This window comes from Phyllobates terribilis, unplaced genomic scaffold, assembly GCF_046119375.1.
Source record: "Phyllobates terribilis strain yellow unplaced genomic scaffold, ASM4611937v1 Scaffold_3__8_contigs__length_932513732, whole genome shotgun sequence".
Lineage (NCBI taxonomy): Eukaryota > Metazoa > Chordata > Amphibia > Anura > Dendrobatidae > Phyllobates > Phyllobates terribilis.
Genome location: NW_027362763.1, coordinates 858,488,956 through 858,515,124, shown reverse-complemented (window position 1 = coordinate 858,515,124; position 26,169 = coordinate 858,488,956). Strand labels below are relative to the sequence as shown.

Below are 26,169 nucleotides of genomic sequence, written 5' to 3'. Positions count from 1 at the left end.
ACCTATGTGCCCAACCCCTTAATTAAAAATCCTTTTATGTGTATCTATAGTAACTAACAACAAATTCATCACTCCTGCACCCTTTCATAAATCCAATGATTATTATCACATACACTTCGTATACACAGAACCAAAAAAAATAAAAGGACTAAACATAAAATGTCATAGTCTGTTTTCCCTGGGACACATACAGTGGGTGAATTAAGTACTGAACACATCACCAATTTTCTAAGTAAATATATTTCTAAAGATGCTATCGACATGAAATTTTCAGCAGATGTTGGTAACATCCCATCCAATCCACACAGGAAAAGAAATCAAATCGTAGATGGCCATAAAATAGTTGTGTGTAAAAATGAGAAATGACACAGGGGAAAAGTATTCAACACATGTAGAAAGCGAGGTGCAAAAAGCCATGGAAAGTCATGAGACCAGCTGAAATCTATCAGTAATTAGAAAGTACCTTGGTAATGAGCAAGTTTCATTATCAAGGTGCTACACAAGAAACATCTCATGATGGGTAAAACCAGTGAGCTGTCTCGAGACCTTCAGAACCTTATTGTTGCAAAACATTCTGATGCCATTGGTTACAGAAGAATTTCTAAACTACTGAAAGTTCCAGTGAGAACTGTTGGGGCCATATTCCAGGAGTGGAAAGAATATCATTTCACCATACACCGGCCATGACCAGGTGCTCCACACAAGACTTCAGACAGAGGAGTGAAAAGAATTATTGCAAGAGTTGTGGAGACCTACAGAAAGACCTGGAATCATCAGGCAGAAATGTTTCAAAGAAAACGATAAGTAATGCTCTTAACTATGGCCTGTATGCACGCTCACCACGCAAGACTCCATTGCTGAACAAAAAGCATGTTGAAGAGTGTTTAAAGTTTGCTCAAAAACATTTAGACAAGCCTGTTAAATACTGGGAGAATATAGTATCAGAATATAGTTGGTCAGATGAGACTAAAATTGAACTCTTTGGATGCCATAATACACACCACGTTTGAAGGACAAAAGGCACAGTATATGATCCCAAAAACACCATTCCCTCAGTGATATTTGGAGGTGGGAACATCATGGTGTGGGGCGGTTTTTCAGCATACGGCACTGGTAAACTTTAGATCATTGAAGGCAGGATGAATGGAAAATGGCACCAAGACATTCTTGCTAAAAATCTGTTGCAATCTACCAGGATGATAAAGATGAAATGAGAGTGGAAATTTCAGCAAGACGATGATCTCAAACACACAGCCAAGGAAACTCTCAACTGGTTTCAGAGAAAGAAAACAAAGCTTCTAGAATGGCCCAGCCAATCACCTGACCTGAATCCAACAGAAAAGGAAGGAATTCAAGCTCAGAGATCATAGAAGGAGCCCATGGAATCTTCAGGATTTGAAGAGTGTTTGGGTGAAAGAACGGGTCAAAATCACACCTGAGGAACGCAGGCATCTAGTTTCTCCATACAAGAGGAGTCTTGAAGCGGTCATCACCAACAAAGGCTTTTGTACAAAGTATTAAATACATTTCAGTAAGTGTGTTCAATATACCTTGTGTCGTTTCTCAGTATTACACATAACTTAATTTATGTACATCTATGGTTTGATTTCTTTGCCTGTGTGGATTGAATGGGTTGTTACCGACCTCTGGTAAGAATTTCATGTCACCTTTAGAAATATATTTACTTAGAAAATTTGTGACGTGTTCAGTCCTTATTTCACCCTCTGTAACTCTGCATAGGAGCTGCATACACAAAACAGAAATGGGCTATGTGCACACGATGCAGAAATGCTCCGGATTTTTCCTGAGCGTTTCTGCATCTCCCTGGCAGAAAAAACGCATGCGGATTGTACATGCGGATTGTACATGCGGATTGTACATGCGTTTTCCTGCCAGGGACAAGCGTATGTCCCGCGTTTTTCACATGCATTTCCGCATGCGGGTTGTCGAGCGCTTTTCCAAGCGATTTTAGCATCACTTGGAAAGTGCTTGACAACTTAGTCACATTATATAAACCCATGCAACCGGCATGGATTTATATAGTGTGACCAAGTTAATAGTTAGAAAGAATGGTAAAAAATAAACATTATACTCACCTTCCGATGGCCCCCGGTCTCCTCTGGTGCGTTGGGCGGCTCGCAGTGGTCTAAAAGGACCTTTCATGACGTCATTTAGTCATAAGACAGGTCACACCACCGCCAGCGGTCGCGTGACCCGTCACATGACTAAATGACGTCATGGAAGGTCCTTTTAGAGCATCACGAGCTGCTGGGAAGCCAGGACGCATCACTAAGGAGACCGGGGGCCATCAGAAGGTGAGTATAATGTTTATTTTTTATTTTACTTTTTTTTTTTTTTTTTTTTTTTTTTTTACAGGTACTATGGTACCCGGGTCTGGATGAGAGTCTCCTCTTCTCCAGACCCAGGTACCATCCGCACATTGAATCGCTTAATATCCGCATGTGCACATGTAGTCATGCGGATATTAAGCAATTCAATGCAAGTCAATGGCGGCAAAAATGCCGCACTTACGCAAAATAATTGGTAGTTCTGCGGATTTTTCCGCAATGATAATCCGCAGCGGAAATTTCCGCAGTGGGCACACAACCTTAAACAGTTTTAGGTGCACTGAAACAATTATAAAAAGTACAATTGAAAGACAGCTCTATATAGGTAAGTAAACCCCTAATCTGGAGATCAAATGTTCCAAAAAAAACATGCTTTATGATGAAGTGGTGCAAATGCTTTTGAGAAAGTAATGGACACAAGGAAACAAGGCATACTTACTGAATTGCTATATACCTATCACAAGACTGTGGGCCGAATCAGAAAATCATACAGCACAAAACATCTGTCCTTCGTTTAAAAAAAAAACTAACACATTTTCGCACATAGTTTGTGTGTGAAAGGCAATGGGTCATTATCAACCTTTCCAGAAGCTGTAAAACAATCTGTTTCCGTTCTATTAATGCAAGATGAACGAGGAAGCATTAACATGAGGTGGGATTTTATGGTTGCAGTGACAGCTCTGCTTCACAATGAACATGGGTGGAAGTGTAATAACTACCTTAGGAGTGTCAAGGAACCTGCGGAGAAGTATTGATTAAGTCATAAGGTACATATCAATCATAAACGTTAGGCTGAGATAGAAACCAGTCCCACTTATTATTTACCACTAGTAGGTTAAGCATTTCTCAAGCACTATATCTAACAGACAAAAATGAGTGTAGGGTGGAAGAAATGGAAGATATAGAGCAGGCTAAATACCTCCTGAGGATCCACTGATCCCCATGTAAATTCTGATACACAGTAGCGAAGTGGTTTGTCTGCTTTACTTTACATCTATTGAAACCATGCCATCATCTCCACGTTTCTGTCAATGACTGCTGAAAATCTCATTTACTCTCACACTCCATGCTGTTAAGTCACCTAAGGGTCCGTTTACACGGACCAAACGATGGCGTTAAATGACCACCGATCGGCAAACATTTGCTGATCAGCGGTCGTTTCATAGCCTGTTCACACAAGCAGACCGCCAAGATGTGCACCAAGTGATCTGTTACAGATCGCTAAATGCAAGCAGGCTGTCATTTATAAGATTAGCTCAGCCCAGGAAAAATTTTTATTGTGAAACTTATTTTTATTCCAAGATCTATTAATTAAAATGTACTTTGTTGGTGCGAAAACTCCTTTATCCCAATCGGTTAAAACTGTAAGACAGAAAAAATTAAAAACGCCAAAATTGTGTGTTTTTTTGTATCTGCGATGCCACAAAAGAAAAAGCAGTAAAAAGTGATGAAAAGGTTATATCACTCCCAAAATGGTATCAATAAAAATGGTGTCTCACATCGTAAAAAAGTAAGCCTTCAAATTACTCCATCGAACAAAAAATGAAACCGTTACAGGTCTCAAAGAAAAAAAAAAAATGGCAACAATTTATAATTTTTTATTTTTACAAAAATGTACTATTTATTTTATTAAAATAATTTAAAAAAACTGGACAAGTAGGTTTTCGCCGTAATCATACTGACAGATCATTTTTATCATACAATGTACATTGTAAAAGCAAAATCCCAAAAAACAATGTCAGGATTTCGTATTTTTTCACAATTTCAGCGCACTTGGAATTTTTTTTCCTGCCTTCCAGTATATTACGAGGTAAAATGACCTCATCTTTTTATAGATGTATTTCATGAGCGTGTGAGAAGGGTATTGTGAAAGGAGGGGGAGCAGGGTCAAAGACCATTACGTGAAAAGAAAAAAAAAAAAAACCTTTTAAAAAATACATTACATAAAAACCTGATTTAAAGGAAAGGTCATTTTCTGATGATAGCCTGCCTTTACATATATAAAAATTAATATTTATTCCATCAATGCTGAGGACCAAAGGCCGCCTTCTCAGGAGAAATGCACATCATAGAAAGGAAAGATGAATGCTTCTTTGAGGTCTACTACATGTTTCGGGTTCTTGCTTTCAGATGACAGCACTTGTGGTTTACACTTCATACAACACTTTCTCTTACAATGAGGTTTATCGCATTGTTTGCAGAAGCCGGTCTCTTTCCATCATGAAATACAATGATAACATGCAGATATTTCTGAAGCTGTACGTGGCCTGACTTCGCTAGGAGCTGACTATTGTTGCACCACCATGCTGTTGATACAGGGCCTCCAGGATGCGGCATTGTCATCGCTGTGAATGCTATGACAGCTAGCCAGGGTATGCACATGGAGACACGGATGTGAATGTCAGGATGCAGCTGCATGAACAAAGCATGTGAGCAACACAAGTGTAGCCTGGGCAGAAAAGGTTTTATTCCAAGAAATGAGACAGTGTCCCGCTATACAATAGGAAATAGCACAACACAATACCTATGTGACTAACATGCTGCATATGATGATGACGCAAGAGGATATTATAGAAACCTGATCATTCCCGACCTTCAGTATTAATCTAATCAACCTCTATGGGGTTAAAGCATATCTATCAGAACTATGCATCCCCAAAAAAACTTTTTATATGGGCATATTGCTCACTGAAAGCAGTATGACCATGTAAACTGATCTGAGGAGTTTTTTGACATCAATGATTTGTTCTCACTTTTGCCTTGTGACATGGTGCTCCGACATGCTGGAAAAAGCATTTGTCATCACAGAATTACTTCTGTTGGGAGAAGTTGGAGGATGATTAGATCCCATTCTTAATTCATGGCAGCGCTCTTAGGCAAAACTGTGTGAGCCCACTCCTCTGGATGAAGAGCAACCCCACACATGAATGGTCTCCGGATGCTTCACTGTTGGCATGACACAGGACTCATGGAAGTACTGACCTTTTCGTCTCTGGACAATCATTCTTCCAGATGTCTCAAAAGGTTCATCAGAGAAAACATCTTTACCCCAGTCATTTTTGCACGCCAATACCTGTACTTCCTGAAAAGTTATTTTTCTACTGATGAAGCCCCCTTCATACTGTTTGGGACACCTCAAAGAAAGATTGTCTACAGAAAAAAAGGTGAGCATTTCCATGAGTCCTGTGCCGTTGCCAACAGTAAAGCATCCTGAGACCATTCATGTGTGGAATTGGTTTTCGTCCAAAAGAGTGGACTCGGACAGTTTTGCCTAAGTGTCTCGGCGAACAAAAAATTCACATTTTGGGCCCATGACCAGGAAACTCTCGAGGTCTCAATCCCAATAAGAATCTGTGGTCAATCCTCAAAACGCTGGCGGACAAAAAAAATCCGACAGAAATTGCACTTCAAGCACTGGTTAGACAAGTATTGGCTGTCATCAGTTAGGATTTGGCCTAGAAGCCGATATCAAGCATGCCAGGGCGAATTGTAGGAGTAATGAAACATTAGGGTCAACACAGTAAACATAGAGTTATTGCATAAATTTGATGTATCGGTCAATAAAAGTTGCCAGAGAAACATCCGACTAAAAGATTTAAAAACAACAAAGCTGAAAACTTTGTAAATGCCAAAATTTGTGTCAGTCTAAAAACTTTGGTCACAGTTGTAACCTGGCACTCCCTGTGCTGGCTGTCTGTGCTGCTTTGACTAAGATACATTTGAGCTGTTGTAACCTGCCACTTCCTGTGCTGGCTGTCTGTGTTGCTTTGACTAAGATAAATTTGAGCTGTTGTAACCTGGCACTCCCTGTGCTGGCTGTCTGTGTTGCTTTGACAAAGATAAATTTGAGCTGTTGTAACCTGGCACTCCCTGTGCTGGCTGTCTGTGTTGCTTTGGCAAAGATAAATTTGAGCTGTTGTAACCTGGCACTCCCTGTGCTGCCTGTCTGTGTTGCTTTGACAAAGATAAATTTGAGCTGTTGTAACCTGGCACTCCCTGTGCTGGCTGTCTGTGTTGCTTTGGCAAAGATAAATTTGAGCTGTTGTAACCTGGCACTCCCTGTGCTGCCTGTCTGTGTTGCTTTGGCAAAGATAAATTTGAGCTGTTGTAATCTGGCACTCCCTGTGCTGGCAGTCTGTGTTGATTTGACTAAGATAAACTTGAGCTGTTTATTTTAAAGTGAATGATGAGCAGAAGAAGCAGGGGGAAGGTGGAAGAAGTGGCTCATAAGTGGATAAAGAAGCAGGTTTCTCTAATAAGATACATTACAAAGTTTGTTATATTCGCCTGATTTATGCAAAGTTTGTTGATGCGACAGTGACAATTTAAAGCTTATGACCCCATAGTCTGTCCTATAAATTATCACTGCTAAGACCAAGAAAAACCTCCGGCAGCTTTCACCGTGTGTCCTTGGTAACCATTATAAAAGTAAATTGACGAAGTGCAGGGTACAAGAGGTGAGTGGTGGGATGTTATCTATGGTTACGCTGCCTCCTCACACAATGACAGGATGCAATTTGCCTTCAGAACATTGCTGTTAAACACTGTGTACTTGCAGGATTGAATTCTTAGGACAGCAAAACCTCCAAGGTTACTTGTGACTCACACACCCCATCACACAAGTGCCAGCGCAGGTACCTGCAGCGTTTCCCGGGAAACATATGCAATCTGTTGTTCTGAGAGCGGCCCGGTAACTGTGGGGGAAGAGAAGAAAACATTTACATTCAATTAATCCAGTAATGTATGGCGAGTCCGGGACACTGTACACAGACGCCACACACATCGGATGGTGTCGCACCGCACGAAAATGGAACATTGCAGGGTATTTCATTCCCAAAAACACAATTACTCAGAATACTTTCCTTCAGACAAAACTTATCAAAGAATTAAATCACTTTTTGTGGGTAATTATCCAGATATTTATTCTTTATGTGAACCAATATGTTGCAACAGGCAACAAAAGCCAGATTTTTCCAATTTTCGAGATATATGCATAAAAGAAAATGTGATTCATTTTTGGAGAATGAAATATAATAAGAAACAGGGGTTTTACATGGAAACTAGTTCTCTTTGAACACCTGCCACATATTTGGACCAGAGGGAATCTGACCTAATTTCCTGACTAGGAAGTGAACTGCAGGGGGAGCCACCGAGACAGATACAGTGCAACAAGAGCCACCCTTATTCTCAGGACCGAAGGGGTCCGAGACCCAGGACCACCACTGATCATAAAGTGGTGGCATATCCTAGAAAAATGCCATCAGTTGAAAAAAAAAGTCTATATATCTGTAGACAGCAGATTGTGGGATCAACTCAGAAACCCTAATCATATAACAGATAAAGGTCCGGAGTCTACGATCAGGTCGGACTCCCAGAAACCAAGGGCTATCTTTGACAGCTACTCAATTTCAATCACTTTGGACCTTATACATTTCTCGGCAATGAATCTGCCTGATTTCTTAAAGGTCCGAAAAAAAAGCGGGGGGCATTCTCAGGCCAAACTTATAGAGTTCAATGACGGAATTGGTGCTTAGTATGAACAGCACAAGTTTTCTATCTGCATGGATCCCTGTTCTCTCCGTTACAGGCACAGACATGTGAATTCGGCCCCGTGCCCGGTTGACCATATCAGCTGTGTGTATCTCAAATTTTCTTGTGCTTAAGCCGCACTTGTCTGGAAGTAATCAAGAGTCACAACTGATGAATTGGTAGTCAAAACTGCACAGGATCAGCTTTAACATCCGTTTCCAATGGGTGTTTCTGTACCACACCGGTGAGAAACAAAGCCTTCTTTTTCCCTGTGTCAGTGAGATGAAGAATGGGGCTGGCTGCCAGGCACTGATCTTAGCAAAACCAAGCCCACTTCTGTCTCTGCATCACCTTAGCTAATAGCCTGCGCCTGACATCCATCCCCTTTCATCACGGCAGTGAGAAGTGGAAAAAAGATCACAAGACCTGAAATCAGGACAATCATTAAGAGTAAAAGTATATCGGTCATTTTAATGCATTTATATTTGCAAACCATTCACGGACTTATGTAGTCGGACAACCCTGGAACTTGTCAGGGGAAGCCGAAGTATCATGGGAGCGCGCTGTACTGTAAACAATCATTGCTTTGCTGCAAAATCAACTACTTCCGGACCACCCATAGACTACAAACTTCCTTGTGGTCTATATGATACTGTCTAAAACGTCACTAAATAATATAGCGGCTGCATCAAATCATGCAGCTGTGGAAGCGTGGAGCCGGCTGTCAGACACAGCCCAACTCCCTATAGAGAAGGTAGAGATGGTTTATTACCATATTTGCATTCCTGTGTATAAAATATCTGCGGTTACTAGCTACACGCCCATGGGAGAAAAAAAAAGCAAACAGAAAAAAACAGTGTCCGATACATAAAAATAACTGTTATGGAAATGGGAACAAATTAAAAAATTAATTTTATTTGTCCTTTGGGATCATGAAAAAAATGTGTGTAAAACACATTTCCTTTATGAAATACATAGAAATATCAAAAAAAAAAGAAAACAGACACCCCATGTATCACAAAAGAGAGATGCAAAAATCATTTCAATATCCACAATGCTAAAAAAAAATTACAGCTCTGTATACTGCATGTAGAAAACACCCCAGGAATGGGGAAAATGGTCTGCTCTTTGTGCCGTTTCTTTAACTATTGCTATAATCAATTGGGGTTTTTTTGGAAACAAATAATTGAAATACAATATTTGCACATTATCAAATGACCAGGGACACTTCCATAACATCAGCAGCAATAAGGAAGTTCACTAATTATTAATATGTCTAAGATGTCTTACCATGGTAGATATCTTGTAAGGAGCCTCCACCACAAAATTCCATGCATATCCAAAGCTTATCACGCCTAGAATAAGAAAGCAAATACAATGGGATGAAGAAAAATAACTTAAGTTTTAACCAATGAGTCTGAATGTGCAAGATCATAATGAAAAATAAGTGTTAGAAATGTAGAAATAGGAAACATTGGCAAAATGTATATATCAATGCAATTAACTCTTGCCCAGAAGTCAACAATTTTGTTACCAACTGGATAAATAAACCCTGTAAGTTAATGTTACCTGTGGCAGCCGGCACTAGCGAGATCGTTTTCTTTCCTTCTGAAAGAGAGCTATTATCTGACTTTACTTCTTATAGAGCACAGAAAATAAGATTGTATGCCCGTCCGGTCAGTGCCTTCCCACAGATGCAATAAACAAGAAGTGGTGGTTTTTGGGGGAGATTTTCTTAAGTGGGTCGTCCGACACGGAAATATGGTTAGCTTGTTAAAACTCCCCCAATGTGTTTTAAATGATGTGCCTATATATGGTAATATATCTTTTAAACAGTCTGAATGCCATTTCCCAGATAAAAAGCTCAAAATCCACTGAGTAGATACAAAGTTCAATTTGAAACCATTTATATGTCAACTAATTGAATAGTACACTGAATGCCTTTAAGCTCCATCTAGTGGTGGCTTTTCATAATGAATTACAATGTAAAGAGACAGCCTGGGATTTGAAAAAAGAAGGAAACTGGAAATGAGTTAACTCCTTCTGCTTTGGTGGCTCCCACTGGCCCTGCAGCGATGACGTCTATCAGTTAGTTACCTGACCAATGCAGCCAATCAGTGACGTCAGGCATTGGATGCAAAAACACATGATGGAAGTTATGTCATCACTACAGAACTAGAGGGGAACACCAGGGCGATAGTGGAGTGAATAGTATCTGAGCAGCTCCAGCCAATGATGACACCGGGGAACAGCTGATCACTGAGGGTGCAGGGTATCGCAACACCACCAATCAGGCATTGATGACCTATACTAAGGATAGGCCATCAATGGTAAAGTTCTGAACAACCCCTCTTAATAATTTTTATCTCTGCTCTTTCTGGGATTTTTGGTCCGGTAGGCGATCCTATGAGTGATTGCCAGTTTTCTATGTATAAGCGTGCTTAAAGGGACAGCTGTCAGTCACTGATAGGACCGCCCACTGGACCAAAAATCCCAGGAATAGCAGAAGATTCAATGATTAAAACACATGTTTTACTGAATCTTTTGACACAAAACTATATATCACACTACTCAGCCCCCCCCCCCCTGCTCTTTAACTTGGTGCCTTAAGATTTGACTGCATTTTCATGGTGACAGGTTCTCTTTAAAGTAAAGCTTATTTATTTTATTTTTTCTAACCTATTTCCAGCTATTTTTGAAAAATTCCAGACAACCCCTTTCATGTGATATCTTACATTGAATAAGAATATCCTGGCTTTCTTTTAGCCAGTGTTTTGCTATCTGTTGTCTCCCCTTTAGGACTCAGTAGAAAAACTGCTGCTTTTTCGGAATTTGAGGGACGGGAATGGTACAATGCCTCACAAAGCTGTTAGCGTTTTTTGCTGACCTTTAGACTGTGATTTCTCATGTATTGGGAAAAAAAATGAACATCAATAAATGTTTTTGGAAATGCTGATAAAGCTGAAACCCTCTCATAAATGTCAGATTGGAAAGACATAAACCCTTTCAGGCTTAAATAGAAAAAACAAGGCTGCAATGCATGCGATCACTGATGCAGATGTGTCAGTGCACAGAGCTTGTCATCCAGTCCTTACAATGGCTGCTATTTCCAGATTGCTGCCCAGCGTGCTGTAGGTACAGACCCCCTCTCACTGCGGATATTACAGTCAGGCTAGTTTGCCTTAAGCGTTCACTTTGCACGACGTTATAAATGGAGAGAAAGGCGATGGCGCTTTGCATATTTGGATTCGGTTACACCATCTGGAAAGAAGATTGTTGTGACATATGGAATGTGAAATATTTCATGTTGTCTCCAGCTAGCTCAGACTCTCACACACTATATAGCTGCAACTGTTTATACATTATAACTCATGGCACATGGAGAGCCCTCTACCATACAAGACAGCAATATTCAACAACCCCACTATGATGCCCCATACCCACAGCGTGCTCATTAGGAGGCAGATTGTCAATGGGTGTTCCAGCCCGTCAATGTATTGGGGGAAATTCACCATGAGTCTATAGCGTAATTAGGCTGAATTCAGACACCAATGTTTCACAGAGCGTATCCAGACCAGGCTGAAAGCACGTGTCCGGACCCAAACTAGCAGCCTGATCTATGGCAATGAGGCTTTCAGCTGGACCGGTGGTTGGTCCCGGCACTGCTCTGGAACTGTGGAACATGGATGTCTGAAAACAATGTGCCCACGATGCTGAATTGATGTGGATTTTTCCTGAGCGTTTTTTCCTCTCCCTGGGCAGAAAAAAACGCATGCAGATTTTACATGTGTTTTTTTTGCCAGGGAGAAGCGTTTTTTGAAGCGTTTTTGCATGCATTTCCGCATGCGTTTTTTCAAGCGATTTTGAGCATCACTTGGAAAGTGCTTGACAAGTTGGTTACACTATATAAATCCATGCAACCGGCATGGATTTATATTGTGTGACCAACTTCTGCTGCTTTAAATGCAGCATTAAGAGTAAAAAAAAAAAAATTAAAACGTAAAAAATAAAAAAAAAACATTATACTCTGAAAGGACCTGTGGTGACATCATTTAGTCAGCTGACAGGTCGCGTGACCATCACATGACTAAATGACGTCACCGCAGGTCCTTTCAGAACACCGCGGGACGCCGAGAACAGAGGACGCCACCGGAGAGGAGACCGGGGGCCGCCAGAGAGGTAAGTATAATGCTTTGTTTTTTATTTTTTACGTTTTAATTCTTTTTTTTTTTTTTTTACTAATGGTACCCGGGTCGGATGAGAGTCTCCTCTTCTCCAGACCTGGATACCATCCGCGCATTGAATCGCTTAATATCCGCATGCATACATGTATACGTGCGGATGTAATGCAGTTCAATGCAAGTCAATGGCGGCGATTTCGCCGCGATTATGCACAATAAATGGTTGTGTTGCGGATTTTTCCGCAATGATAATCCGCAGCGGAAATTTCCGCAGCATGCTCACAGCACATGAGGATTACCATTGGGAAACATGGCAGACAACTTAAAAAGCGTTTTTAATGCGTTTTCACAGCGGAAATGCCACCGCGGAAATGCAATAAATCCGCATCGTGGGCACACAGCCTAACACATGGCAACTTGGCCGCAAAACTGTTGCAGATTTGCCACAGATTTGCACTGAGATCCATGTCGGTATGGACTTAGCCTCATACTGAACATACTATATTCACAAAATTGCAATCTTTAACCCCTTAAAGGGATTGTTTCAACTTCTTAAATGGGTAAAATTGCAAAGTAATTATAAAAACTTTGCTATTTACCTCTCATTAAAAATTCTTCCATTCTCAAAAATGGAGGGATTAATAATTTAATATATATTTTTTTTTTTAGGGGGCTAAAAAAATGTGGTTGCATAAGTGTGAACACCTTTTTATAACTGGGGATGTGTTCAGAATTAGCCAATCACATTTACACTCATGTTAGATAGTAGTCAGGACACAGTTGCCATCATTTACAGTGATCCTGATCAACTCCATATAAAGTTAGCTGCTCTAGTAGGATTTTCCTGAGATGTTCTTAATTGCATTTTACCGCAAAAGTCATTGGGCCCGTGATGTAGACCATTGTTCTTCTTGCTAGTCTCGATGAGGTGGTGTGCTGCAGTCAGACGTTCCTTATTCATGAACAGATGTCGGACATGCGAGTACCTCACCACAAATCCTAGTCTGGCCCCTGCTGGAGTAAGAACTGTAGCATAGGGAACACTGCCACTAATCATGAACTGGACGAGCGGCAATCGCCAAGCACCCATCCCACCTCAGCTCCGACCACTTTGTCGGAGTTAGGCAAAAATGGTGTGAAAATGCCAGCGTTGCATAATTTTAGCACAGACTTAGTTGTGCAAAAATGATGCCACTATTTAAAGCTTATTACGCCAGAAAACTAGTGTAATAGCTTTGATGAATCAGGCCCATAGTTTGCAAACAGCTTACAACTCAGCAAAGGGATCTCATTGTTGAAAATTATCAGTCAGAAGAAGGGTAAAAAAAATAAATTTCCAAAGCATTAGATACACCATGGTACATTGTGAAGATAGTCATCAAGAAAGATCTTAAATTTGGTACAACAGTGACATTACCTAGAACTGGTCGTCCCACAAAAATTGATGAAAAGACAAAAACAAAATTGGTCAAGGAGGCTGCCATGAGTTCTACAGCAGAATTAAAGGAGCTACAGGAATTTATGTAAAGTTGTGTACTGTATGAGATAATAATCTCCCGTATTCTTCATGTGTCTGATCAGTGGGGTAGGGTGATAAGACAGAAGCTTTTTCTTACAAGGCCCTGCTATGTTTGGCCAAAACCTACATCAACTCTGCTTAAAGAATGTACGAAAACAAGTTCTAGGCTGATGTGACAAAGGTTGAACTTTTTGGCCATATTTCCAAAAATGATGTTTGATGCAAAGCCAACACTGCACATCAGCAAAAGAGCACCATACCCACGGTACAGCAGCATTGTGATGTACGGCTGTTCTTTGACAGCTGGAACTGGGGATTTAATCAAAGTGGAGGGAATTGGCAACAGTTCCAAATATCTGTCAACTTGGCGACAAAACCTTCAGTCCTCTACTGAAAAACTGAAGATGATGAAGAATTTCACCTTTAAGTACGACAACGAACCTAAGCATACCTCTAAATTAACAAAAGAATGGCTTCGCCATAAGATCAAAGTTTTGGAATGGCCTAGCTACAGCTCAGGTCTGAATCCAATTAAGAATCTGTGAGTTGACCTGAAGACGGTGCTATACATAGGAGATGTTCTCGCAATCTGACAGATATTGAGTGCTACTGAAAGGATGCATGGACAAAGATTGCCGATTCTACATGTGCCATGCTGACAGACTCCTACCCCAAATGACCGAATGCTGTCATACATTCAAAAGGTACTTCAAGAAAAGTATTAGTTTAAAAGTGTACACACTTATGCAACCACAATATTTTAGGGTTTTTTTTTCCCACCGGAAAATATTTCAGTTAATTTCTCAATTGAATTATACAGATTATGGGTGATATTCACGATGGAAAATGTTCTCAAATTATTCTTCTTGATATGATTTTTCTTTGACAAGTAATGTGATCTATAAAAGGGAACCGGTCAGGTCCTCTGTGTCCCCAGAACCACCAGAAGTTGTGTCTGCATATAAAAATATATAGTAGCCAAGTATCAATTAAAATGTAACCTTTATTAATATAGATTAAAAACTAAAGTGCACGTGCTCGCATATAAGATAGAAAAACCAAAAGTGAGCTGTTCACTCTCTCACCTCTCCACATATCGGACAGTCCGTTTATAAACCTTCATTGGTGCCTTAATTTAAGAAGCTTATTATTTAGCCTAAGGATGGATACCTGTAATAGAATCACCTCCCATTACACCTAACTATATGATGGGCTACAGTACAATGATATATAAGGCCAATAGTCGTTGGTCTGATAGAAGGGTTGTTGAAAGCAGGTTATTTTGGAGAGGAGATAAAAGTGACACAAACAAAGTTGCAGCCAAACGATAATGCTTAGGGCTAACCCCTAATAACCCCTAATCAAAGTGGTATATACAGTGCCTACAAGTAGTATTCAACCCCCGGCAGATTTAGCTGGTTTGATAAGATGCAAATAAGTTAGAGCCTTCAAACTGCAAAAGAGAGTAGGTTTTATGAACAGAAGCATAAATCTTACAAACCAAAAAGTTATGTTGCTCAGTTGAATTTTATTACATTTTAAACATAAAAGTGTGGGTCAATTATTATACAACCCCTATGTTTAATATTTTGTGGAATAACCCTTGTTTGCAATTACAGCTAATAATCGTCTTTTATAAGACCTGATCAGGCCGGCACAGGTCTGTGGAGTTATCTTGGCCCACTCCTCCATGCAGATCTTCTCCAAGCTATCTAGGTTCTTTGGGTGTCTCATGTGGACTTTATTCTTGAGCTCCTTCCACAAGTTTTCAATTGGGTTAAGGTCAGGAGACTGACTAGGCCACTCCAACACCTTGACTTTTTCCCTCTTGAACCAGGCCTTGGTTTTCTTGGCTGTGTGCTTTGGGTCGTTGTCTTGTTGGAAGATGAAATTACGACCCATCTTAAGATCCTTGATGGAGGAGCGGAGGTTCTTGGCCAAAATCTCCAGGTAGGCCGTGCTATCCATCTTCCCATGGATGCGGACCAGATGGCCAGGCCCCTTGGCAGAGAAACAGCCCCACAGCATGATGCTGCCACCACCATGCTTGACTGTAGGGATGGTATTCTTGGGGTCGTATGCAGTGCCATCCAGTCTCCAAACGTCACGTGTGTGGTTGGCACCAAAGATCTCGATCTTGGTCTCATCAGACCATAGAACCTTGAACCAGTCTGTCTCAGAGTCCTCCAAGTGATCATGAGCAAACTGTAGACGAGCCTTGACATGACGCTTTGAAAGTAAAGGTACCTTACGGGCTCGTCTGGAACGGAGACCATTGCGGTGGAGTACGTTACTTATGGTATTGACTGAAACCAATGTCCCCAATCTCATGAGATCTTCCCGGAGCTCCTTCCTTGTTGTCCTTGGGTTAGCCTTGACTCTTCGGACAAGCCTGGCCTCGGCACGGGAGGACACTTTCAAAGGCTGTCCTGGCCGTGGAAGGCTAACAGTAGTTCCATAAGCCTTCCACTTACGGATGATGCTCCCAACAGTGGAGACAGGTAGGCCCAACTCCTTGGAAAGGGTTTTGTACCCCTTGCCAGCCTTGTGACCCTCCACGATCTTGTCTCTGATGGCCTTGGAATGCTCCTTTGTCTTTCCCATGTTGACCATGTCTGAGTGCTGTTCACAAGTTTGGGGAGGGTCTTAAATAGTCAGAAAAGGCAGGCAAAAGAGATCTTTAATCCACACATGTGAAGCTCATTATTCTTGGTGCCTGAACTACTTCTTAATACTTTTGGGGGACCAAACAGAATTCTTGTGGTTTGAGGGGTTGATTAATAAATGACACTCTGAATTAACTTTTAACGTTTTTTTTAAAAAAAAAAAAAATTTGCTGCAGTGCATTTCCCACTTCCAGGCTGATCTACAGTACAAATGCCACAATGCCAAGTTAATTCCGCATGTGTCTACTTGTAGGCACTGTATATTTAGGGGTATATCCTTGTGTTCTATGGGCCAGAGCCTTAGACCCAGCATTCAATCACGTCCACACCCAACCAACTCACAGTTGTGTATACATAGGATGTCAGTAGGGCACCGCTCTGCTCCATGTAGGGGAGTATGTATGGCTCCCAGGCGCATTGACCAAAAGGAACCAAATCCCCCTGATGAATCTGAAACGGGTGGTTCTGACGATGGGATACTCACCATAAAAGGGGACAGATCAGCAATTTACTTCTATCCCATAGTGAGATCCACCCTTATCTTTATATATATCATGGGCACATGCACTTTAGTTTTTAATCTATATTAATAAAGGTTACATTTTAATTGATACCTGGCTACTATATACTTGAGATTGGTATAATTTATTAAACCCATCTCTGCTAGATTGTGCATATATAAACACCCTGCCTAACAGTCCCTTTACAATACACACATAAACAGATCTTTAGAAAAGTCAACCCTTTGACTAGTTGATGGGGCGTTAGTGTTCCCAGACTAGTCGGCCCACTTAGCATAGACTTCATTTACATATCATAAAAGGACTTTAGAAATACTTTTTCTAAAGATCTAGCTTAAAATTTTTTCCAGTTGAGCATCTTATTCATTTAATATCAATAGATTATGCCTGAAAATTTTTTAGCAACTCAATTAAATATGAATACAAGGAGAACACAGTCCATGCTACTAGAGTAAAAAAGTATAAATTTTATTGAATAATATTTAAAACCATACATATCAGACACATGAAGAAACTGAAGTGAAAAAAACCCCAGGAACTGGGCAGGAGTTGTCACCAATATACAGCGCATATGAGAAAGTTTGTGCCTTATTTCACATAAGCCATAGGAAACAGGGTTTGTGAAGAAGTAATCATATATACTGCACTAGAATGACACAATAAAAAAACATGATTTATAAAGATAATGCTGAGTAATTATGCTGATATACAGTACAGACCAAAAGTTTGGACACACCTTCTCATTTAAAGATTTTTCTGTATTTTCATGACTGTGAAAATTGTACATTCACACTGGAGGCATCAAAACTATGAATTAACACATGTGGAATTATATACTTAACAAAAAAGTGTGAAACAACTGAAAATATGTCTTATATTCTAGGTTCTTCAAAGTAGCCACCTTTTGCTTTGATGACTGCTTTGCACACTCTTGGCATTCTCTTGATGAGCTTCAAGAGGTAGTCACCGGAAATGGTTTTCACTTCACAGGTGTGCCCTGTCAGGTTTAATAAGTGGGATTTCTTGCCTTATACATGGGGTTGGGACTATCAGTTGTGTTGTGCAGAAGTCAGGTGGATACACAGCTGACAGTCCTACTGAATAGACTGTTAGAATTTGTATTATGGCAAGAAAAAAGCAGCTAAGTAAAGAAAAACGAGTGGCCATCATTGCTTTAGGAAATGAAGTCAGTAAGTGCGAAAAACTGTGAAAACTTTGAAAGTATCCCCAAGTGCAGTTGCAAAAACCATCAAGAGCTACAAAGAAACTAGCTCACATGAGGACCGCCCCAGGAAAGGAAGACCAAGAGTCACCTCTGCTTCTGAGGATAAGTTTATCCGAATCACCAGCCTCAGAAATCGCAGGTTAACAGCAGCTCAGATTAGAGACCAGGTCAATGCCACACAGAGTTCTAGCAGCAGACACATCTCTACAACAACTGTTAAGAGGAGACTTTGTGCAGCAGGCCTTCATGGTAAAATAGCTGCTAGGAAACCACTGCTAAGGACAGGCAACGAGCAGAAGAGACTTGTTTGGGCTAAAGAACACAAGGAATGGACATTAGACCAATGGAAATCTGTGCTTTGGTCTGACGAGTCCAAATTTGAGATCTTTGGTTCCAACAACCGTGTCTTTGTGCGATGCAGAAAAGGTGAACGGATGGACATTCCTGGTTCCCACCGTGAAGCATGGAGGAGGAGGTGTGATGGTGTGGGGGTGCTTTGCTGGTGACAGTATTGGGGATTTATTCAAAATTGAACGCATACTGAACCAGCATGGCTACCACAGCATCTTGCAGCGGCATGCTATTCCATCCGGTTTGCGTTTAGTTGGACCATCATTTATTTTTCAACAGGACAATGACCCCAAACACACCTCCAGGCTGTGTAAGGGCTATTTGACCAAGAAGGAGAGTGATGGAGTGCTATGCCAGATGACCTGGCCTTCACAGTCACCAGACCTGAACCCAATCGAGATGGTTTGGGGTGAGCTGGACCGCAGAGTGAAGGCAAAAGGGCCAACAAGTGCTAAGCATCTCTGGGAACTCCTTCAAGATTGTTGGAAGACCATTTCCGGTGACTACCTCTTGAAGCTCATCAAGAGAATGCCAAGAGTGTGCAAAGCAGTCATCAAAGCAAAAGGTGGCTACTTTGAAGAACCTAGAATATAAGACATATTTTCAGTTGTTTCACACTTTTTTGTTAAGTATATAATTCCACATGTGTTAATTCATAGTTTTGATGTCTTCAGTGAGAATGTACAATTTTCAAAGTCATGAAAATACAGAAAAATCTTTAAATGAGAAGTTGTGTCCAAACTTTTGGTCTGTACTGTATATCATGAACAGCCCGAATGCAGCAGTTGTGATGGGTGTGCACTATGGATAGCAATGTAAGTACTGAAAAGTAAATTAGCTGCAGGCAGTCTCCGGTCCTAAACAGGCAATTAAGGCTGCGTGCCCACGTTGCGGATTACAAGCGTTTTTGATGCGGAATTTCCGCAGCGGAAACGCTTGTAAAACGCTTGGTAACCCGCACCCCATGGTCCCCAATGGAATTCCGCAAGTTCTATGCACATGCTGCGGATTTTTCCGCAGCGTTTATGCTGCGTTCAAAAATCCGCAGCATGTCAATTAATTTTGCCGTTCCGCAAGCGGAATTGCCTTTGTCCAATGCATAAAAAACGCAAGGCAATTCCGCATGTGGAAAACGCGCGATAAACGCGAGAAAAACGCGCGATAAACGCGTGCGGAATTCCGCATGCGTTTTTCCGGGAGAGGACTTGCAGAAATGAAGCAGAAATTTTCTGCTTCATTTCTGCAACGTGGGCACATAGCCTAAGACATCAAATCAAGAAAGTAGACATGATATTATTATAAATAGTAATTAGTTACCCATTGCTGTGAAGTAGGTGACACGCCAGCCCAGACCACCCATTTTTTTCTTAAGATCTGTTTGTGTGTGTAATGTAATAGATGGATTGTTAGGCAGGGTAATTACTTATGTAGACACAACTGCTGGTGCTTCTGGGTGCACGGGGGACCTGACAGGTTCCCTTAAAAGAAGTGGTCTGTGGCGGTCCGACACATATCACGCCCACCAATCAGCTGATATATGTTTCAGCAACAGCCAGAAATGAGCAACATATGGACAAGGACCCCGCAGCTACATACATTGTAGAGACTCGGCCGCTGCTGCAGTTTATTTCCCATGCACTTTTGTTGAATCCTGCCCACTTAAATGGGAGAGGAACGCTGCAGTGGCCAGTAAACAATTTAAGGCGCTGCGCTGTGCCCCTCTGTAGACTGGTTACATTTAGCTGCTGCTGGAGTAGATATCAGCTCATTGGTGGGCTGCCAGGCATCAATCCCCCACAGATCTCTATGGATTGGTCATCAATAAATTTTCTATGTTAAATGTATTTTTAAAAAAATATTTGGTATTTTTTTATTTCTTACTTTTCGTATTGTGATCTGAATTAAACAATAAATTAGGAAATTGCAATTTTCACATTAACCCCTTTACAACCCTGGGTGGTTTGCACATTAATGACCAGGCCAATTTTTACAATTCTGACCACTGTCACTTTATGAGGTAATTACTCTGGAACGCTTCAACGGATCCCGCTGATTCTGAGATTGTTTTTTCGTGACATATTGTACTTCATGATTGTGGTAAAATTTCTTCGATATCACTTGCGCTTATTTGTGAAAAAAACTGAAATTTGGCGAAAATTTAGCAATTTTCAAAATATTAATTTTTATGCCCTTAAATCAGACAGATATGTCACACAAAAAAAGTTAATAAATAACATTTCCCACATGTCTACTTTACATCAGCACAATTTTGGAACCCAATTTTTTTTATTAGGGAGCTATAAGGGTTAAAAGTTGACCAGCGATTTCTCATTTTTCCAAAAAAATTTACAAAACCATTTTTTTTAGGGACCACATCACATTTGAAGTCACTTTGAGAGGTCTTCATGACAGAAAATACCCCAAAGTGACACCATTCTGAAAACTGCACCCCTCAATGTGCTCAAAACCACATTCAAGAACTTTATTAACCCTTCAGGTGCTTCACAAGAATTTTTGGAATGTGGAAGAAAAAAATGAACATTTAACTTTTTTCACAAAAATGTTACTTTAGACCCAATTTTTTTTATTTTCGCAGGGGTAACAGGAAAAAATGGACCCCAAGATTTGTTGTGCAATTTCCCCTGAGCATGCAGATACCCTATATGTGGGGAAAAACCACTGTTTGGGTGCACGGCAGGGCTCGGAAGGGAAGGAGCGCCATTTGACTTTTTGAATGTAAAATTTGCTTGAATAATTAGCGGACGCCATGTAGCGTTTGGAGAGCCCCTGATGTGCCTAAAAAGTGGAAACCCCCCACAATCGACACCATTTTGGAAACTAGACCCCTCAGGGAACTTATCTAGATGTGTGGTGAGCACCTTGTACCCCCAGGTGCTTCACAGAAGTTTATAACATTGAGCCGTAAAAATAAAATTTTCACATTTTTCCCACAAAAATGTTTTTCAGCCCCCAATTTTGCATTTTCATAAAGGTAACAGGAGAAATTGCACCAGGCAGTTTGTTGTGCAATTTCTGCAGAGTAAGCAGATACCCCATATGTGGGGGAAAACCGCTGCTTGGGCATACAGCAGGGTTCGGAAGGGAAGGAGCACCATTTGACTTTTTTAATGTAAAATTTGCTTGAATAATTAGCGGACGCCATGTTGCATTTGGAGAGCCCCTGATGTGCCTAAACAGTGGACACCCCTCACAAATGACACCATTTTGGAAGCTAGACCCCTCAGGGAACTTATCTAGATGTGTGGTGAGCACCCTGAACCCCCAAAGTGCTTCACAGAAGATTATAACATGGAGCCGTGGAAATAAAAAAAATCTAACTTTTTCCACAAAAATTATGTTTTAGCCCCAATTTTTTTATTTTCACAAAGGTAAGAGGAGAAAATGGACCCCAAAAACTGTTGTGCAATTTCTCCTGAGTACGCCAATTCCCCATATGTGGGGAAAATACAGTGTTTGGGCTCATGGCAGAGTTCAGAAGGGAAGGAGCACTGTGTGACTTTTTGAACGCAAAATCGGCTGGAATCGAGAGTGGACGCCATGTCGCGTTTGGAGAGCCCCTGATGTCCCTAAATAGTGGAAACCCCCCACAAGTGACCCCATTTTGGAAACTACACCCCCTCAAGGATTTTATCAAGGGGTATAGTGAACATTTTGAACCCAGAGGTACGACACAGAATTTGATAACATTAGGTCATCATATTGAATAAGTTGTCATTAGTCTTGAGCGCAAGTGCCCACTACTTGAGTTTGCATCGCGTACTCAGGTATGCACCATGTATCGCGCTTGCTTGAGTGACATGCTTGAGTCCCCGCCCGCATGTTTCACGGTTATTAGACACCCAAAAAAAAAACATGGATCGCTCGTGCATGGCAGGCAATCCCCGCGAGTTTTTTTTGGCGACAAAGTATATGGGGCGGAGACTTGAGCACCCGCGATACTCAGTGCATACCCAAGCACCCGATGTAAACTCAAGTAGCGAGCACTTGCGCTCAACACTAGTCGCCATATTGTCATCTTTGTTTTTACTTTTGAAAAAAATCCCAACCCTAACCCTAGCCTAACCCTAACCCCAACCCTAGCCTAACCCTAACCCCAACCATAGCCTAACCCTAACCCTAGCCCAACCCTAACCCCAACCCAACCCTAACACTAGCCAACCCTAATCCTAACCCTAACCCTAGCACAACCTTAAACCTAACCCGAGAGTTTATTTTTTACGCCGTTCCTTGTGCGGTACAAGTGATTAGACTACTTTATTCTTCGGGTTGGCACGATTAGAGCGATACCAGATTAATATCGGGTTTTTATGATTGACAGCTGTCATACACTAAAAGATGCATTTTTTTGGAAAATCTAGTTTTTGCATCGCCATATTTTGAGAGCTATAATTTTTCCATATTTTGGCCGACAGAGTCATATGACGGCTTGTTTTTTGTGGGATGAGTTGACGTTTTTATTGGTGACATTTTCAGGCACGTGACATTTTTTGATCGCTTTCTATTCCGATTTTTGGGAGTCAGAATAAACAAAAAACAACAATTCAGGATTTTTTTTTTTTTTTATGCTGTTCCGCGTGTGGTAAAATTTATAAGGCAGCTTTATTCTTCGGGTCAGTACGTTTACAGCGGTACCACATTCATATAGTGTTTCTATGTTTTGGCGCTTTTACACAATAAAAGCTATTTTATAGAAAAAATTATTTTTTTGCATCGCTTTATTCTGAGAGCTATAACTTTTATTTTTCGGCTGATGGAACTGTATGGCGGCTTGTTTTTTGCGGGACAAGATGACGTTTTCAGCGGTACCATTTTTATTTACATTCGTCTTTTGATCGCGTTATTCAATTTTTAGTTTGGCGGTATGATGATAAAGCATTGCGTTTTGCTTAGTTTTTTATTTTTTACCGTGTTCACTAAAGGGGTTAACTAGTTGGACAGTTTTATAGGTCAGGTTGTTCCGGACGCGGCGATACCAAATATGTGTACTTTTATTGTTGTTTTTTTTTCATAGTAATATTTAATGATGGGTACATTATATTTTTATTTTTGGTTGATTATTTTTTTAATTTTTTTTTTTAAATATTTGTACAATTTTTTTTTTCACTTTCTGACACTTGTTTTCATTTTTACACGTTGTCCCACTATTATTATTATTATTTATTATTATAGCGCCATTTATTCCATTGCGCTTTACATGTGAAAAAGGGGTATAATACAAGAACAATTACAATAATCTTGAACACAATGTGACAGCGACTGGTACAGGAGGAGCGAGGACCCTGCCCGCGAGGGCTCACAATCCACTATGGGACTTTCACTTTTTTTTCTCTGATCGCCTGTATAGCACAGGAATGCAGCACCATCCCTGTGCTATACAGGCTGTCAGCGCTGCACAGGGAGAAGATGTTTAGGTCATGCACTGCGCATGACCAAAACATCTTCCTGCTGTCTGGTGAACCGAATGTTGTCATGACAACATCGGGTCGTCATGGCAACATCCGGGAAGCCGCGGCAGACAGCGCTGGAGGCCGGAAGAGGAGGTGAGTATTCCAATCACCTCCCCTTGCCCCCGCACTGCTGCGATCGCCTTCGATCGCAGCATTGCGGGGGTTAATTTGCCGGGAGCGGTTGCGGGACCGCTCCCTGCACATAGCACCGGGTGTCAGCTGATTGTAACAGCTCTGTGTGCGCGCGATCGCAATGACGTATTAATACGGGTCAGGCTCTTAAAGCCCAGGGCGCAGCCACGTATTAATACATCTTGGGCTTTAAAGGGGTTAACCATTAGGCCTCATTCTAGACTTTTAGTTCCTGTTCTTTCAGGAAAGCCAGACATTTCCAGCACTAAAATGACTCATACACAACTCAGCTGTATTAAAGTACAGTATGATGTAAAAGTTTGAGGCAGGTGTGCAAAACAAATGCTAAAAAGTAAGGATGGTTTGAAAAATAAAAGTGTTAATATTTAGTTTTATCAATGAATAAAATGCAAAGTGAATGAACAAGAGAATGTGAACACACTTTTCCTTCAAAGCAGCATGAAAGCATCAATTCTTCTAGATACAGTTGCACACAGTTTTTGTAAGATCTCAGCAGGGAGTTTGTGCCAAACATCTTAGAGAACTAACCGCAGAGCCAATCAGATATATTCGTGATGGTATTATATGATGGTAAGTATATGTCTATATTTCTCAGCTATGAGAACATCAAGAAATGGGCAACATTGAGGACCACAGACACAGTGGTTGGCCAAGGAAACTTAGTGCAGCAGATGAAAGACACACTGTGCTTGCTACACTTCGAAATCAGATGATGTCCAGCAGTGCCATAAGTTCAGAACTGGCTGCAACCGGTGGGACCCAACTACACCCATCTACTGTTTGAAGGAATCACCCCAGAAGTGGTCTTCATGGCAGAATTGTGGCAAAAAAACATACCTTCAAGATGGAACAAGGCCAAGCGACTCAATGAATGAACTTGGCTGTAGAAAGAGGTCAGCATGTGCACGGAGTCAAAATGTGAAATATTTGGCTGTAGCAGATGGCAGTTTGTTTCCAAAGGGCTGGTGAGTGGTACAATGATGAGTGTCTGCAGGCAACAGAGAAGCATGGTGAAGGGTCCTTTTAAATTTGGGGCTGTATTTCAGCAAATGGAGTTGGGGTTTGGTCAGGATTAAGGATGTCCTCAGTTGAGAAATTCAGGCAAATACTTATGCATCATCAAATACCATCAGGTAGTCGTCTAATTGGCTCCAAATTTATTCTGCAGCAGGCCATCGACCCCAAACATACAGCCAATGTCATTAAGATCTATCTTCAGTGTAAAGGAGAACAAGGAGTCCTGGAAGTGATGATATGGTCTCACAGAGCCTAGATCTCATCATCATTGAGTCCGTCTGGGATTACATGAAGAGATAGAATGATTTCCACAAGCCTACATGCACAGCAGAACTGTGGTTAGTTTCCCAAGATGTTTGGAACAATCTTCTTGCAGAGTTCAAATGTACCTAGAAAAAATGATGCTGTTTTAAAGGAAAAGGCTGATCACACCAAATATTAATTTGTTTTACATTTCTCTGCAGATAAAAGTGATCTCATCAAAACTACAGCAAGCAGCCCATTAAGTAACACATCAGTGGAATTGGGGTCTCTGACCCTACATTATGCTGCTCTCAGACTAGGTGGCCAAAATCTGGTGACAGATTCCCTTCAAAAAGGCATAAGCATGAAAACCAAGCTTGGCTAGGATATATACGATCAGATATCAAAAGTGATTTGGCCCTTTCTCTAAGAGGAGCAGCCAATACATTTCAAGCTGTGAACAATTTAAGGAAACTCTAAATGAAACATCAAAATCTATATTTTTGTGTTCACATCCAAGAACAAATGTATCAAAATACTCCACCTCAGATAGCTGCCAAAGTAAGCCACGATGTTCGTATGTTTGCAGTCCTTCATCATTATGATCTCCTGCTGCACCACCGCAAAGTCTTCTCCTGTAAAGGATTAAACACAAATATATAGATATATAACAAATACTGTACATATAAAACTAATTAAGAAATACAAATTAGCCTATGTTCACATTAGGACAATGCTCTATGCTGAGCACTGCGAGCTAGAGCTTCCGTCTTTCTACCAGTAAACAGTATACAGATGTGCCTCATGAGGTGCCCATTCATTGCATGAATATAAGGCCCCAATTCATCACAAGGAGGCATGATATGGGGACATGCTGGAGTAAGATGTGCCTGATTCATTAAGAGGCACACGCTTCTTAAAGAATTATCTGTGCGTTGCACCTTGCCA

At 41.0% G+C, this 26,169-nt stretch overlaps 1 protein-coding gene across 3 annotated transcripts in view; it reads right to left on the bottom strand.

The window, feature by feature from the left end:
• MAP4K3 (mitogen-activated protein kinase kinase kinase kinase 3) overlaps positions 1-26,169 on the bottom strand; it is a 332,521-nt gene that overhangs the window by 142,801 nt on the left and 163,551 nt on the right. For all 3 annotated transcript variants that reach the window (XM_073672555.1, XM_073672556.1, XM_073672558.1), the window contains exons 3-5: positions 25,766-25,856; positions 9,168-9,232; positions 6,987-7,042 (exon numbers count right to left, since the gene is read on the bottom strand). In XM_073672555.1, coding sequence (XP_073528656.1) covers positions 6,987-7,042; positions 9,168-9,232; positions 25,766-25,856 — 212 coding nt within the window. The remainder of the gene's footprint in view (positions 1-6,986; positions 7,043-9,167; positions 9,233-25,765; positions 25,857-26,169) is intronic.